This window comes from Vespa velutina, chromosome 18, assembly GCF_912470025.1.
Source record: "Vespa velutina chromosome 18, iVesVel2.1, whole genome shotgun sequence".
NCBI classification, from domain to species: domain Eukaryota; kingdom Metazoa; phylum Arthropoda; class Insecta; order Hymenoptera; family Vespidae; genus Vespa; species Vespa velutina.
Window position 1 is genome coordinate 2,653,402 of NC_062205.1, and position 16,363 is coordinate 2,669,764.

At 29.5% G+C, this 16,363-nt stretch overlaps 2 protein-coding genes across 9 annotated transcripts in view; one reads left to right on the top strand and one right to left on the bottom strand.

The window, feature by feature from the left end:
• The window catches only part of LOC124955575 (RING finger protein 17), a 187,258-nt gene extending 173,812 nt beyond the window's left edge, over nucleotides 1-13,446 (top strand). For 6 of the 7 annotated variants that reach the window (XM_047510175.1, XM_047510176.1, XM_047510178.1 and 3 more), the window contains 22 exons: nucleotides 3,532-3,753; nucleotides 4,831-4,958; nucleotides 5,158-5,309; nucleotides 5,956-6,054; nucleotides 6,872-7,018; nucleotides 7,149-7,437; nucleotides 7,628-7,787; nucleotides 7,921-8,034; nucleotides 8,152-8,254; nucleotides 8,369-8,538; nucleotides 8,623-8,846; nucleotides 8,973-9,576; nucleotides 9,703-9,851; nucleotides 9,979-10,559; nucleotides 10,722-10,897; nucleotides 11,013-11,132; nucleotides 11,250-11,354; nucleotides 11,468-11,971; nucleotides 12,105-12,198; nucleotides 12,294-12,444; nucleotides 12,532-12,700; nucleotides 12,812-13,446. In XM_047510175.1, the coding sequence (XP_047366131.1) occupies nucleotides 3,532-3,753; nucleotides 4,831-4,958; nucleotides 5,158-5,309; nucleotides 5,956-6,054; nucleotides 6,872-7,018; nucleotides 7,149-7,437; nucleotides 7,628-7,787; nucleotides 7,921-8,034; nucleotides 8,152-8,254; nucleotides 8,369-8,538; nucleotides 8,623-8,846; nucleotides 8,973-9,576; nucleotides 9,703-9,851; nucleotides 9,979-10,559; nucleotides 10,722-10,897; nucleotides 11,013-11,132; nucleotides 11,250-11,354; nucleotides 11,468-11,971; nucleotides 12,105-12,198; nucleotides 12,294-12,444; nucleotides 12,532-12,700; nucleotides 12,812-12,931 (4,581 nt within the window). In that variant the 3' untranslated portion in view covers nucleotides 12,932-13,446. Of the gene's footprint in view, nucleotides 1-1,834; nucleotides 1,989-3,531; nucleotides 3,754-4,830; nucleotides 4,959-5,157; nucleotides 5,310-5,955; nucleotides 6,055-6,871; nucleotides 7,019-7,148; nucleotides 7,438-7,627; nucleotides 7,788-7,920; nucleotides 8,035-8,151; nucleotides 8,255-8,368; nucleotides 8,539-8,622; nucleotides 8,847-8,972; nucleotides 9,577-9,702; nucleotides 9,852-9,978; nucleotides 10,560-10,721; nucleotides 10,898-11,012; nucleotides 11,133-11,249; nucleotides 11,355-11,467; nucleotides 11,972-12,104; nucleotides 12,199-12,293; nucleotides 12,445-12,531; nucleotides 12,701-12,811 lie in introns of those variants that run through there. The other variant, XM_047510182.1, reaches the window with a different exon arrangement.
• On the bottom strand, nucleotides 13,043-15,766 carry LOC124955580 (cleavage stimulation factor subunit 2). Of its 2 annotated transcripts, XM_047510199.1 has the most exons (8): nucleotides 15,573-15,766; nucleotides 15,213-15,291; nucleotides 14,481-15,052; nucleotides 14,226-14,397; nucleotides 14,123-14,149; nucleotides 13,946-14,043; nucleotides 13,688-13,884; nucleotides 13,043-13,346 (listed from the first exon to the last, which is right to left on the bottom strand). In XM_047510199.1, exons 1-8 carry the CDS (start codon nucleotides 15,631-15,633, stop codon nucleotides 13,227-13,229), a joined length of 1,326 nt encoding a protein of 441 aa, XP_047366155.1. In that variant the 5' UTR covers nucleotides 15,634-15,766; the 3' UTR covers nucleotides 13,043-13,226. The 2 variants fall into 2 exon arrangements, with proteins under 2 accessions (XP_047366155.1, XP_047366156.1); XM_047510200.1 differs by lacking the exon at nucleotides 14,123-14,149.
• Nucleotides 15,767-16,363: the final 597 nt, after the last annotated feature.

A 16,363-nucleotide genomic window follows, 5' to 3' on the forward strand; every position in this document is an offset into this window, starting at 1 on the left:
GGAATGAACGTTTCTATGAAGAGGATGAGAAATAGAAAGAGAGATAGAGATAGAAAGGGATAGAGAGAGAGAGAGAAAGATAGATAGAGAACGAAGGATGGTGAGTGAAACGGATATTGTTTTATTTTATAGAATATCTCAACATCGATAAGGAAACTCAATAATAGAATCATTTCTTTAACATGTTAAATCTCTAATGGATAATGATTTATGATACATGATTTTTATTTTGTTTATTTATTCTTTTTTTTTTTTTCTTTTCTTTTCTTTACAAACATTACATAAGATTGATTTATTAAAATTCATGGATTATATCATTATTATAATATCCTGACAAAAACTGCATTCCTTTATTGTAATTATTTATTATGGATGAAAGAAAAAAATAAGGATGTATTAGATAATCAATATCTCTCTCTCTCTCTCTCTCTCTCTCTCTCTCTCTCTCTCTCTCTCTCTCTCTCACACACACACATTCTAATCATTCGTCATTGATAATATTCTCGTATGCATTCTTAAATATATTTCATGTAAACATATTATCCGCAATTGTGTCGTACTTGTATCGTATTTTACGATACGATAGGGAATCCTTAATGAGATATTAATCAGTACGATGAAGTGGACGTAACTACCGGCTTCTGTTAGAGAAAGTGATAGAGAGAGAGAAGAGAGAAAGAGAGAAAGAGAGAGAGAGAAAGAGAGAGAGAGAGGAACGATACTCTTTTATACATATGTATGTATGTACATACATACATACATACATACATACATATATATATATATATATATATATGTATGTAAAATCTAGATGTCGTACGTTAAGAAGGCGTAGCACGTTTTCCCACGAGCCTTCCTGATCGTTGAAAAATTTTCCGCTTACGCGGTACTCCGAACATTCTCTCTTTCTCTCTTTCTCTCTTTCTCTCTTTCTCTCTCTCTCTCTTTCTCTCACATTTCTACCTACCTACGTATGTACGTAGGCAGATACATATATACATATATACATTGTACATACCTACGTAGTACGTACCAAAATAACACTCATCTTTTTCTACGCTTTACGACAATATATCCTTTTTGATTCGAAGTTCACGATTAAAGCTTTTACGACTTTATCAGATAAAAATATAAAGGAAATTAAAAAAAGGAAAAGGAAAAAAGAGTAAAATAAAAAAGAAGAATAAAAATAAAATACACACGTATATATCTTTGTTGAACAATATAAAAGGATAAATTATTAATAAACTCACCGGTCATAGATGGTAGAACGATCTCGGCGCAAAGATAGACGATAGCGAGACGAAAAAGCCACATCCTCGGCCTTCCTCACGCCTCTTTACCCTTAAAACAACTTCCACGCTCCCTTGGCACACTCCTCCTCCTCCTCCTCCTTCCCCACCTCCTTCCCCACCTCCTCTTCCTCCTCCTCCGTTCTACGAACGAAAGAAGAAGCCGCTACTACGACGAGCAATCACGTTTCATTTTCACTTTCTCGAAGCTACCGGAAACGGGCTTCTCTCTCTCTCTCTCTCTCTCTCTCTCTCTCACTCTCTCTCTCTCTCTCTCTCTCTCACTCACGCCCTCTCTCTCTCTCTCTCTCTATTCTTCTCTATTCCTCTCTCTTCCTCTCTCTATCTCTATCTCTTTGTATCCCTTTCTCTCTCTCTCTCTATCTCTCTCTTATTCGCGTTAAATGATATAAATAAATAAATAAGCTATTCTATGAAAAGGTACGAATGATATATAAATTCGTCGAGGACGATGAAACAGAGAAGAGAATACAATCGCCGACGATTACCGGTCCTCGGAAGGCGAAAGACTGAGGAAACTTGTACGTTCGCCACTAGTCAGAGCCATTCCTTCGACGACTCCCTGCCATTTCCAATCTCTGTTCTCTCACAACATGACGACGAACGGAGCACCGAAGCCTGTCTCGCGAGAGAATCTCTCTTTCCTTTCACGGAGTGCCTCGATCTCGGCTATAGGTAGGATATATATCCTACCTAGCTTCTTCGTTTTATTTCTCTTTTTATTTCTTGTTTACTCTCTCCTTCTCTCTCTCTCTCTCTCTCTCTCTCTTTCTCTCTCTGTGTTTTTCTATATATGTCTCCCTGTCTCTCCTTATTCTGTATATAAAGCGCACTCGCTCTGACACTTTTTAGTTCGACCACCACTTATTCCGCTCTCTTTGTGTCAAAAGTAAAAAAAGGTAAACGTATATAAAAAGTTACGAGTCGTCCGACTCGTTTTTCGAGAAATTCGATTGATTTCTAGTTCATGGCGAACATAGTGCCTTTGACATTGATAAAAGTAAAATGTAAATCAAGGATTAGGAATTTATGAATAGCGTTACTTTTAATCGCTATTGTGATTCCAAAAGATCCTTTTATAAAGATACGAATGACAATGAAAGGAGAGAAGAGAAGATAGGGAGGATGGCGAGTGGGTGGGTGGAGGCGGGGGAGTGAAGGAGTAACAAATTAAACGACACTCTTCACGATCGTATTTACGCGATAATAACACTCGCGATCTTTTATTGCAATCGAAATACGACGATATTAAGACGAAAGAAATTTATTCGATCTAATTCTTAATCCGTTCGTCCTTTTTCCAATTTTTTACGACGTGTATTTTGATACACTTAAAATGTAAAATGTATTCTTTTTTTTTTTTTTTTCGTTCTAACGAAATTATTACTTAAATAAAAAAATACAATATGCTTGCGTATAACTCGATAGAACATTCTAATCGTATCTAAGAGAAAATTTGTATATACGTACGTATATACTATCATCTACCTGTATTAATAAATTTATTATAATCATATCGAATTTATCTATGTATTAGATTGATTTTTATGTTTCTCGTAAGAGAAAAAGAAATGAAAAGAAAAAATATGGAAAGGAAAAAAAGAAGAAAGCTCGCAAAACTCGTACGAATTTTCGTATACATGTATATATATATACATATATATATATATGTATATATATATATATATATGTATGTATGTATGTATGTATGTATGTATATGTATAGAAAGAGATAGATAGATTGATATACATCTACCGACCAACAGCATACGTTTTTTCTCCCGTTTGTTATCCGACGATATGCGGACTTGCTATAAACCTTTTCTGGCTGATATTCCAAATATTTCAATATACGGAATTCGATGCGGCGAAACTTACGATTTAACTATGGCATCGTTATCGGACCATGAAAACTCAACGAAGAATTTAATAAAATGTATCACAAGCAGCCATTCGAACTATCGTCTCTATTTTTCATTCGATGAAATCGATCGAATGTAAATATTCAAATTTTTTTCCCTCCCCCCGATATGTTTTCTTCGAAATGACGGGATTCTGACTTCTTATTCAAAATATTCAATCGATGACCGACGTGTTAAATAATCTTCGATGATTCTCGTTAAATTTAAGAAAAATGAAAAATTTATTCTACAAAAAAAAAAAAAAAAAAGGAAAAGAAAAAGGAAAAAAAAAATAAATCATTATCTTTTCGTTTCAGAAGCTGAAAACTATGCAGATGTCGCAAACGGAAATAGAAAACAACGAAACTGTCGAAACTTCGATAACACAACATTTTGCTCGTTTGCACGGCGTCCTACAGAATATCGAAAGAAGAATGATCGATAAAGTTCATGAACAGAATAATAGCTATATTAAGAATATCACGGAACTAGAGACCCAACTGAAATCCCATCAAAATCAATTACAGGGAGCATTATTGGTGCGTTATTCTTATGTATTTCTTTTGCTTTAATATATATATATATATATATATATATATATATATATATATATTTATTTATTTATTTATTTATTTATTTATTTATTTATTTATTTATTTATTTATTCTTGAAAAAAGGAAAAAAAAGAAAAAAAAAAAAGATAAGAAATAATTCTTTCGTGCCAAATTAAAAATCTTTAATATAAACCACGTAGCTACGATAAAATATTTCTTTTAATATCTCACGTACACGACTTACAATTAGACTACTTTCATAATCACTTACTTCATACATATATGTAGGGCCACGAAACTGTGCAACCGGTTTGGTTACTCGAGAGTTCAAGCACGAGCTCGTTTATCGACAATATCGAAACGCTAGAATTTATTGGATATGCACGTAAAATTCAATTTGATATGGTATATAAATTTTCATGCTAGTCCTAAAGACGCATAAGAAAAAAAATATAACTTGTTTTCATAATACTTAGAAAAAGTAATTTTTTTTTCTTTTCTTTTCTTTTTTTTTTTTTTTTTTTCCCCTTACGGAGAATCTTTTCGCTTCGTGCTTCGTTTTTTGTTTTTTCTATTTTTTTTTTTTTCTTTTCTTTTTTTTTACGTTTCGTTCTTTTCCACTTTCTTAAGATAAAGAAAGGAAAAAAAAACAGCTTGCAAGAATTTTATCATTCGAGTCTTCTCTCTTTCTTTTTTTTTTTTTTTTCTGATCCACGTCTACCCTTGAAAAAGCTTCAAGCGACTATAATCATAAACTCGCGAAAGTTAAGAAAAAAGAGATCCGCTCTCTCCCTTTTCATCGTCGTTACAAACGATATCGTTGTCTTCCACCAGATTTTTGCATTCACCTCGTGTTCTTTATAGTCTTCTCTCGACAAGCAAAGAAGAACCCTGTAATACTTACCGTTCGGCATTTAACGATAATTTAATGCCATAGTTAAAAGTCCTTCGAATGTCACGCAATACTGATTATTTTCTTTTTTTTTTTTTTTTCTTTTTTTTTTTTTTTTTTTTTTTTTCTTTCTTTCTTTTTCTTTTTCTTGTATTATCGTTATTTTACAGGTAGCCTCTACCGCGAAAGAGAATATCAAAAGAATCGATTTGGAAAATGTCATATGCAAATTGAAAGATATCGCCGATGTACCTTGTCACTTGGTAAAAGAGTCACTTATTAACGAGGACAAAATAATGTAAGTTTTAAAAGTGTTATCGTAAAAAAAAAAAAGAAAAAAAAGGAAGAAGAAGAAGAAGAAGTTCAAAACAAAAGAAAAAAGAGACGGACTTTTTATTACTAGGGAGAAAAAAAAATTTGTGCAAGGAACGCAAGAGAGACTTTTTTTTCTTTTTTTTTTTTTATTCGTTAAAATATCGATCTTTTTCTCATTACAGATTTAAACCCGACGAAAGCATCATCGATGTTCTAGAAAAACACTGTACTCTTCAGATACCTTCGAAGATGCAATTCTATTTATTGCGTACCAAACTCTTGCCCGAAAATTACCAAGTGGAACCTTTGGATAACACCATAGCTATTTCGAATAGTAAAGAAATCTCTTCGAATTGTCGTCATTGCGAAGAAATCGTTTGATTTCTTTTTTCTTTTTTTTTTCTTTTCTTTTTTTTTTTTTTCTTTTTCTTTTTTTTACGCGGTTACCATTAAATTCGTTTCTCGTTACGCCATAATGTTTCGCAAGTTGAAGAGGAGGAACACAGTCCAACGGCTTGGTGGTTCCCTCCGAATGCCTCTGTTTCCTACCGACTTATTTTTTCACGAAAAAAAAAAAAAAAAAAAAAAAAAAGAAAAAGAAAAAAGAAAATGAAAAAAAAAAATAATAAAAAAGCAAAAGAATATTTAACGTCGCGACGTCGTTCTTCTCTCGTTTCAATTGCTCCCTGTAATAATAACTTTCAAATAAGCATAACTTTTTATTCCCCTCCATCGTCGTAATCACGAACGTGTGCTAAAGTAATTATGATTTTTTTTTTTTTAACAATACAAATATTTTACGATATATAACGAAACAACCGTCGAATCTTTCGTGCGATTATGAAGATAATTAACATTATTAAAAAAAAAAAAAAAAAAAAAAAAAAAAAGATAAAGAAAGAACGAACGAACGAACGAACGAAAGGTGAAAATTATTCTAATGGAAATGAATTATTTAAATATTTCTTTTAATTCAATAGATCCCTCGATGGAAGAAGAACTTTCGGTTCTACCAAACAAAACCATTTCCGTGACTTCTCTTTCTTCTGGAAATACCGAAAGCTCCCTTCGATTGGAATGTAAGTAACTTATGCAAAAAAAAAAAAAAAAAAAAAAAAAGGAAGAAAAGAAAAAGAAAAAAAAAAGAAAAAAAAATCGAATTAATATTATCCTATCTGTATTTAACGAGAACATCGTTTTATATAGTTCCACGAATGGGTATGATAAAAATCAATCGGATCACCGATCGACAGATAAATCGACAATTGTTTGGCCAAAGCCAAAACTGGTTCGTTTCGCTTTTCCAATCCTCTTTTCAATACTTTTTCGAATTGTTTTATCTTCGACGATTGATCGAGACTATATGATTCGACACAATCGCAGATTTGCTCATTAAAGCGAACGAACGCAGTGATTCAGAGAGATTTCGAACGGGAGGGAGAGAGAGAGAGAGAGAGAGAGAGAGAGAGAGAGAGAGAGAAAATATCATTGTTCTCTCGTGTCATAACACGTTTCAATGAGCCATTGTAAAATGGATTGCCTACTCGTGACTGAACTTTCACCTACGAATGCGTTAAAGAACAATGGACAACGATTCTTCCTTCGAACTCTCATGTAAAACGCGCGCGAAAATCATTTTTGAATACCAACAGGTATATCACGAAACGGTACACAATAATATTTATTATTTGTAATCAAAAAAAAAAAAAAAAAAAAAAAAAAAGAAAAAAAGAAAGAAAGAGAAAACAATTCATTCATGCATTTCAATGAACGAATTATTCATCGATCATGATCGATCTTCATTTATTTCCAGTCTTGTGTGTGTATATATATAATTCAATTTATTACAGATCTCGCGATCCGACTAATCAGATTCTTTTTTAATGTATTTTAAAGCTTACGAATTGGTTAAAGTACTAAAGGTCGTCGATCCTTCCTGCTTTTACGTTCGAAATATGTCGACTCAGAAGCAAGCGGAAAAATTAACGAACGATCTTGAAGCTTATAGCACGAACGCGATCAATCCAACAAATGATATTATCGGTATATATAATAAAAATTTCTTTTATATACGAAATACATTGTCCGTCGTATTTGTCCGTTTAAAAATTAATTCATACATTCAATATTGTTAAAATTGTTAATACGTTTCTTAATCGTTATTATTTTACAGTCGGTACAATGTATATGTTAAAATATTGCACGCGACGGGAAAAAAAATGGCAACGTGGGAAGGTCATAAAAATTAACTTAAATCAAAACGGCGATAAAACCTACGACATATTGTACGTCGACAATGGATACATCGAACGTAATGTATCGATTAAACGCTTTAAGCTGATCCCATACTATTTGGCAGCAGTACCTATATTGGCAACAAAATGTTCCCTCCATAACATCTCACCGACGAATGATCGTTGGAGCAAGAGTGCTACCGATACATTTCGTAAATTAATTAATAAGTAAGTAAATACGTCCGATTTAAGACGATATTTTCATTTTATTTATTCTTTTCTCTTCCTATTTTTTCTTCTTTGTTTTAATGAATATAAAGAGCGTCGCTCGTAATAAAAAGAAAATCAAAAAAAAAAAAAAAAAAAAGAAAGAAAGAAAAAGAAAAGTACTCTCATCTCTCTTTTCGTCGTCTTACAGAAATGATTCATTATTGATGTACGTCGTTCATACCGTTGGCAATATACATTACGTCGATCTTTGTTTCAAATCGAATAATCCGCAAGAAGAAAATAGCTCGATACGCGATTTAATGATATTTATGAAACATGGCACTCTTATGTCGTCCCAGAGATTAAAGGTAAATAAATTAAATTTTCTAAAAAATTTTACGAAATTATTACATATATATATATATATATAAATTATATATGTATATATCTGTTTGTGTATGTGTGTGTATATATTTGATCGTTTCTTTTTATCATTTGCAGATATTAAATCCATTACCAATAATCATTTACTTTCACGAGGAACTTGAAATGGAGATATACGTTTACGTTACAGTTCAACACGTCGAATCACCCAATTCCATATACGTTACGAAGGTAAAGAGAAAACTCAATAATCTTCTTTCTCAATTTATATTCGAATTAATTATTGAAAAGCTTCCTTCTGCGTTCTATTTAAAATATCTGTCGTCGTCGTTGCTCTTCATTTTGCAGATTGGAGAAAATCGTAAACATATCAACAAACTTATGAAGGACATGATGTTGTTTTACAAAAAGAATGGAGGACGTAATATGTTAACCTGTCCTCTTGAAATAAGTAAATAATTAATTTAATCGTTTGTAAACATAAGAAAGATGTTCCCAATCTAATCATCGTTATTATTATTATTATTATAATTATAATTATTATTATTATTATTATTATCATCAGATACTCCATGCGCGTTATACTCAAATGGAATGTGGTATCGTGGATTAATCAAGAAAATCATTAATGAAAAATATATCGATGTATTTTGTGTTGATTTTGGATATACTATTACGTCGGAACATAATATGTTAAAATCATTGCCGCATTATTACATGAGCAGTAGAATGCAGGTAATGTATATTTTTACAATTGTTATCATCTAATAAAATTATCATTACTATTATTAATTCACGTTATATTATTGTTAAATATAGGCGATACATATTTCCTTGAAAGATTTAACTCCATTGTCCGAAGATCGTAATCAATGGAGTTTACAGACAATACAGATAACGAAGCTACAATTGACGAATAAAAATGTTAAAGTTATATCTATGTTTAAAAATGAAAATATTTATGACGTTTATTTATATATTAACAATATTAATTTCAATTCTATGTTAATCAATAAAGGTTTCGCCGAACCAATAGGACCAATGTAAGAGACGACTCTTCAAAAATTTCTTTCAACAAAATTAACGATTGATTGATTCATTGATTAATTAATTAATTAATTAATTAATTAACAGACATATCTGACATCTAACATTATATTGATTTTTAGCGCGTTGATATATCAGGAGAACAAAGATTTGTTATGTTTAAAAAAGGATAGAAATGAAGAAAATAAAAATCCTTTACCGATCGATGTAAAATGGAATAACGAAGAAACAATGCCAAATGATCCACCGACGATCGAATCCGATCCCTTTAAAGTATCCATTCAAGTGCATAAAGCTATATCGCCCGATTGTATTTATGTTTCTGACGTGTCACGCGAAGAAGGAAAGTTTATATTCATGTCGAAGCTACAAGATTTTTATAGAAAATATCATTCACCACAAGAAAAGAACTGGACTAAGGATTCCGTTTGTGTCGTTTATTCGAAAAAAGATAAAAGTTATTTTCGCGCTTATATATTAAACGTCATTACATCGAAAGAAGTTCTAGTATCATTTTATGATATGGCAATCGAGGAAATAATTCCGATTGAGCATATACAACCGTTAGATCGAAAATTTCGACAAGAACCGGCATATATATTTAAAGTTAAGCTCGCCGGTATTTTACCATGTGGCGGTTCAAAAATCTGGCCTTCCGTGTCTTGTCAAAAATTGTCAGAAATAATAGACGAGAATCAAAATTCACAATTTTATATTACGAAAATGGTAAGTTTATTATAAATCATTGAGAAATTAGAAAATTAAATTATAAGATTTTATATATGATGTGTAATAATTTTTTCTTTTTATATATATATATATATATTTTTTTTTTTTATATATATTTTATAGTCGGACATGGAACAGAATAAAGAGATAATACCCGTTCAACTTTGGATGAAACAATCAAAACCAGATGGACCATTATCGCCAATGAAAACGGAAATCAATTCTATTAACAAAATGTTAGTAGAAGCTGGATTTGCTTTACCAATAAAAGAGTATGTATAATATTAACTATTGTTATAGGAATTTAATAATAATAAATGAAAAATATAATTTTCTTTTATTTTTTTTCTTTCTTTTTTTTCTTTTTTTTCAATAATTGAACACAAATAAAATTCACAGTTACAATGCAAAAATAGATAAGATACTGGCTATTGAATTTAAACGAGAATTATTAGAAACCCAGATAGGATATCAAGATAATGAAGAAAATATAAAATGGTTCTCTGTTAATGAAGGATTAGAATGTTCCATTGAATCGAATGAACAAAGTAATAATGAAATTTCTGCGTCAGAAATAATATCAATGAATTTAAATATACGTTCGAAAAATGAAGAAGAAGTCGAAAATGTAAAAGACGAAGAAGAAAAGTATGAAGTAAAGAATGAAGTAGAAGATGAAATAGAGTATGAAGTAGAAGATGAAATAGAGTATGAAGTAGAAGACGAAGATGAAGATGAAGATGAAAATGAAGATGAAGATGCAGATGCAGATGCAGATGAAGATGAAGATGAAGATGAAGATGAAGATGAAGATGAAGATGAAGATGATTCTAATACTACATCGAGCATTAACGATGCTATCCAAGTACCAATGTTAACAGATTGGTTACCGGCACTTCCAATAAAAAAGAAAAACTTCATTGCCATACCAACGTACTTGGATCACTCTGGAATGATTTATTTACATTCTAAAAAAAATGGTATAATCATTAAATTTGTGCAAATGTTTTATAATAACAAACGATATTCGTTATGCATAAAGTATCTTTAATTTGAAAATTATATAAAATGTATACACAAAAAAAAAAAAAAAAGAAAAAGAAAAATCCTTTCTATAAAAATAAAAACTATTTATTCCACAGCAAAAAGGACGTTAGAATATATAGAGACAATGTTAGCTGATTCTTATAAAAAGATCAAGATAAAACCATGCGATAGAAAATGGAAGGAAGGAGATATATGTATCGCGCAGTATCATGGCAACAAAAAGTGGTACAGAGCGAAAGTATTAGCCGTGTTAGATGAAAATACGATAGAGGTAAAGTAATGAACATATGATATGATATGATCATTTGAATAGAATTTTTTTAATATGTATTATTGAAAAAAAACAATAAAAAAATAAAAAAACAAATATCGTTCTCATTAAACAGGTTCTATTTGTTGATTATGGAAATATCGAAGAATGTTCGATTGGACTTGTAAAAAAAAGAGTTATTTTAGAACATATACCAATCCAGTGTATTAAATGCATTGTTCCCGGTTTAAATCCGGTAATACCATCTAAATAAAACTCTCTCATATTTTAATAAAGAATTTTTACAAATGTTAAATTTTTTTTTTTTTTTTTTTTTTTTTTTTTTTTTTTTTTTTTTTTTCGTTTAATACAGGAACAAGGAAAATGGAAAATAGAAGATTTGGATAGAATACATGTATTTCTTGTGGAAAAGGAATGTAAAGTTACTGTTTTAGAAAAAACCGATACGCACTTAGTTGTAAGATATCAAATCTCTTTAATTATTTTATTCACTTAATCTGTACTTTAATATATCTAATGTATATCAGCCTATATATATGTATATATATATATATATATAATCTCTCACAGGTATCGATCACATTATTGAAACCAAAACAATGCGATCTTCTTTCTTTCGTTACTAATGAATTAGGAATTCGTTTGGCATCTAATTCAATATATACGAATCCTATCGAAATATCGGGCAATATTACTTCAGACGATATATCTTCGAATTCTTCGAATGTAATTATTGAAAAATATATAGTGAATAATAGAACAATCTCTGATATAGACACAGATACTGAAATGATTATGGAATACTTATCAGATATAGACAGTGACATTATTAGCGATAATTCTATGATAATAATAAATAATCTCGATGAGATAGACAATCATAATAATAATAATTTACAAATGATTAAAAAAGAATTAGCTCATACCAATTTAAAAATTACAAATATCGATTGTTTTGACACATATATACCAATCATTATTCCCAATGACATTGATACCTTTGAAGTAGACTTATGTTATACTGAAACAGCAACTATATATTATACTCAAATAAGGGAAAATAAAAAATCTAAGGTAATTGTTATATTAAAAATAATTATTAATGGTTTTAGAGATAAAGATTCTATTTTTCGTTGTTATGTTAGATTTAAAATATAGTTCATTTATTATTATCATTTATTTCTTTCTTTTTTTTTTCTTTTTTCAGATATTAAACGATTATTACAATCGTTATAAAATATTAATGGAAAGTTTACAAAGGGAAGCACCTAAACAACCATTGATCGAAAGTTTAGTTTCCAGTAAGTATATTATAACGATATAAATTATCGTAAGTTGTTAAACAAATTTTAATCTTAATTATAATTAATGTATTATTACATATTGGATACTTCAGATACTCCCTGTTGTGCCTTGTTTAACGATGATATTTGGTATAGATGTATTATTAAAAAAACTACCAAAATAAAAAATTCAAAGAAGACTTTCGTTCACTTATGGTACGTTGATTTTGGAAATGATGAATATCGAAAAGTAACATTGGAAAAGTAAGTATCGTTGCTTATCATTTTATAAGATAAATTGTTGTTATGTATATTATGTAAAATCTTTTTTCTTTTTTTTTTTTTTTTAAGTTGTAATCTACGTATATTGAAAAAAGAATGGTTCAGTGTACCAACAATAGCTATAAAATGTCAATTATGGAATATTAATGTTGCCACTAGTAAAAAATTCTCAAACATAATAGTGGAAATCGAAAAAATGTACCGAAAGTATAGTAATCGTATAACCGTTAAAGTTAAGGTAAAAATTTAATATCGAAATAATTAATATTATTTTTACATGAAATCATTTAAAAAAAAAAAAAAAAAAAAAAAAAAAAAAAAACCCTGATGCAATAAGATTATATTTCAGGAACGTTGTAAGGACCATTTGTTTGTGGAATTATACGTGGATAAAACATGTAAGAAATTGATTTATAGTTCTTTAATCAGAGACGGTTTTTTTCAAATAAATAAGACGAAGAAAGACTGATTAAAAAAAAAAAAAAAATAAAAAAGAAATAAAAAAAAAAAAGATAAAATAAAATAAGATAAAACAAAATAAAATAAATAAATAAAAAAAAAAAAAAAAAAAAAAAATAAAATCTTGAATCATTTATGTTTATTTCAGAACAAGTTTACATGAAAAGTTTTGTTTTGTTTTATATATTAGACATATAAATAAGTAATTTAAAAAAAATATAATGTTCCTATATAGATAATAGTCTTTATCATTATTTGTGATAACAAATAATTTTGTTAAGCGATATCTATTATATCTTGTATCATTAACGCTGTGTACTTTTAGCTATTTGTTCTTTAAGAACCAAAATACTTTGTCTTTGTTCTGGCGGAAGCATAGCAATTTGTTCATCCGACAATTGCAATACTTGCATTATTAAAGCAGCCTGTGATAAGAAATAAATTTATATAATAGATATTAATATTTCCGATGTTGTTTAATTTGTAGAAAAATTAATATGAGTAAAAAACGTATGATTTGTATGTTTATATATATAGAAGTTCTTATAACTTCTTAATTATAATTCTTTTTTCTAAAAAAATAAATATATATATATATATATAAAAATAATAACAACAAAAACAACAATAACAATAATAATAATAATAATGATAATACCATAACAAAATCTCCTTTCTAAATAATAATTACTTCATATATTAATTATCTGCTTATAATTATTTTAAATTATATATATTTATTTATATATAATTTCAACCAACATACCTTTTCCTGATCTGATGCACCACTTGGTATATTTCCCGCTGGAGACATACCAGCCATGAGTCTAGAAGTAGCCGAACTTGCAGATGTTGAAAGAGCAGTAGCAGGACCTACAACACTAGTCGAAACTGCAGTCGGTGCTGGAACTGCAGGTGCTGCTACTGGTCTTGGTACGACCGGCGGTGCTACTGGTACAGGTGCTGTAAAATTATCATGTATAAAACTATTTCATATTAATGATTTCCATAAATATATACATACGATTGGCTTTAGTAATTCTCGGATCAATAGGCATACGGGGATCTCGTGGATCCCTTGGATCTCTACCAAATCTGTCAGCTCTTGGATCACGACAAAAGCTACAAAATCATAAACCATCAGGTTAATATAATGGATAATAATTATCGAGTAACAATTATTTGAAATAATAAACAAGACCTCTCCACTCCTTCTACAGGAAGACTGCTGCAAAAAACAGTATATATTTGAATATGTTTGTTTAATTAATTTAAATAAGTAAATATATGAATAGTATACTAACTTGTCTGTTATATTAAAAGCAGTAGGCCCTCTCGGGTCAGTAGTAGCGGATATGATAGGTGGTGCGGTAACTGGGGTTGTTTGAGTTTGGGGCGGTCCTCTTAAATCCTGATCCATTCTTGCTAAACGAGGATCCATTTGTCTATCTAATGTTCTAAGATCTACATCTTGACCTAATGATAATAACAAACAGTCTTGGAAAACTTATTCATTGTATAATTATTCAGAATAATAGAAATAGAAACATAATTAATACCAGCAAAAATCGGTGCAGGTGGATTGGAAACTGGTGTAGGCCTTGGTGGTGCCCATGGTTCTTCAATACGTGGAGGAATCTGATGAGTAACTGGTTTATCGGAAGGTGTTAATACTCCTGGGATTGGATTAGCTTTATGTAACATATTAACTGCAGTATGAGGATCCACTATTCGCATTACTACCTGTGCTTGTAACAAGGCATAAGCAAGTTGTGGATTCTGTAATAACATTTGGCGTGCCTCATTAGGATTATTTTGCACACATAGCTTCATTTGTTTCATTAACTCAAACATCTGTTCCGGTGGAAGTGAAGCAACAGCTTTACTTATAGCCTCTGGAGCCTTATCAGCTTGAACTGCCTCGCCATATGGATTTTCAGTATTCTGTCCTTGCAAAAGACTCTGCATTTCCATACGACTCTTTTCTGTACATGCATTGTCTACCCGAAGTGTTCTTCCGCCAATTTCATACCCATTTAAATTTCTCATAGCACTAAGCGCAGTCTCTTGATCCTTGTATTCACAGAAGCCATATCCTTTAGGTTTCCCAGTTTCACGATCAAATACCAATCTAAAAATAATTTGATAATCTTATTTCATAGATGAAGAAGAATGTATCATTACTTTCAAACATTTTTTATAATACTAAGATATAATAATTTGTTTTCTAAAGGGGGAAAAAAAAAAAAGAACAAAATAAAATTTACAGGAAACCATTATGAAAGACTTACTTGAAAGAAAGTACAGGCCCAACTTCGCTAAATATATCTTTTAAATTTTCCTCCGTAGCTTCATACGGGATGTTCCCGACTGTAAAAAAAAGAAAAGAAAAAAAGATTCTAATTAAATCTTTACTTTCAACTTGTCAACCGGCAATATTGTCGATCGTTAAAAATGGATATATAAAGTGAAATTTGACACGAATTAATGAATGATAAAATGATAAATTGAAAGGTATAATATTTTTTTTTTAATAGAAGTGAGAAACAAATGATTTATTTGTATTTATATCATAAGAAAATTTGAATCTGTTAATAGGTTAACAGGTTAAGTATTTATATTTTTCAATTAAAAATTATTGAATATCTTACCGAATACACTTCGCATGGACTTATCCATGAGGGATTGATCGGAAATAGTTGAATTACTCATTTTCTCGTTATTCTTTTTTTCTTTATTATTTAAAACTTGAATATCACCACTCGCGATTAAAACGTCCAAACAATGAAACTAACCTACAAACTTTCATTGACTGTCGCTTGATGTACTTTCTCTAATCGATTCAGTGCTGCCATCATTTTTTCCTTTGAATCTTAGTAATTTTGAAAAAACACTATATTTAGCGCCAATATAAAGCACGTAATTAAAAATTTATATTATATATTTCTTCAGCAGTTAAATAGAATTAATACAATTAAATATATTAATATTATATATATATATTAATATAATAATATATTTCCAAAAACAAAAAAATAAACATAATCTTGTTCACTTTTAGCACTATCCATTTAGCACTATCTCTTTTTTATCGTCTTTCTTTTTTCTAATTACCAAAATATATATATATATATATATATATATATATATATATATATATATATATACAATCATAAATAGTCCAAAAAAATCTTTGCATTATTTATTATTATTGAATTATTAGTTAACCAAAGTCAACGACTAAGCTTAATCGGAAAAAAATAAAATAAAATGATTACTAAAGTATTCGTTAAATAATTATGCTGTAGGTGAGTCAATACGTAATCTAAATGGCCAATCGTAATGTCGAACTTCGAATATCGTTTTAATATTGATGAGGTATTTAGGTGAATAATTTATTAAAATACAGTAACGTACTCGCTTTTTTTTATGTATATAATTA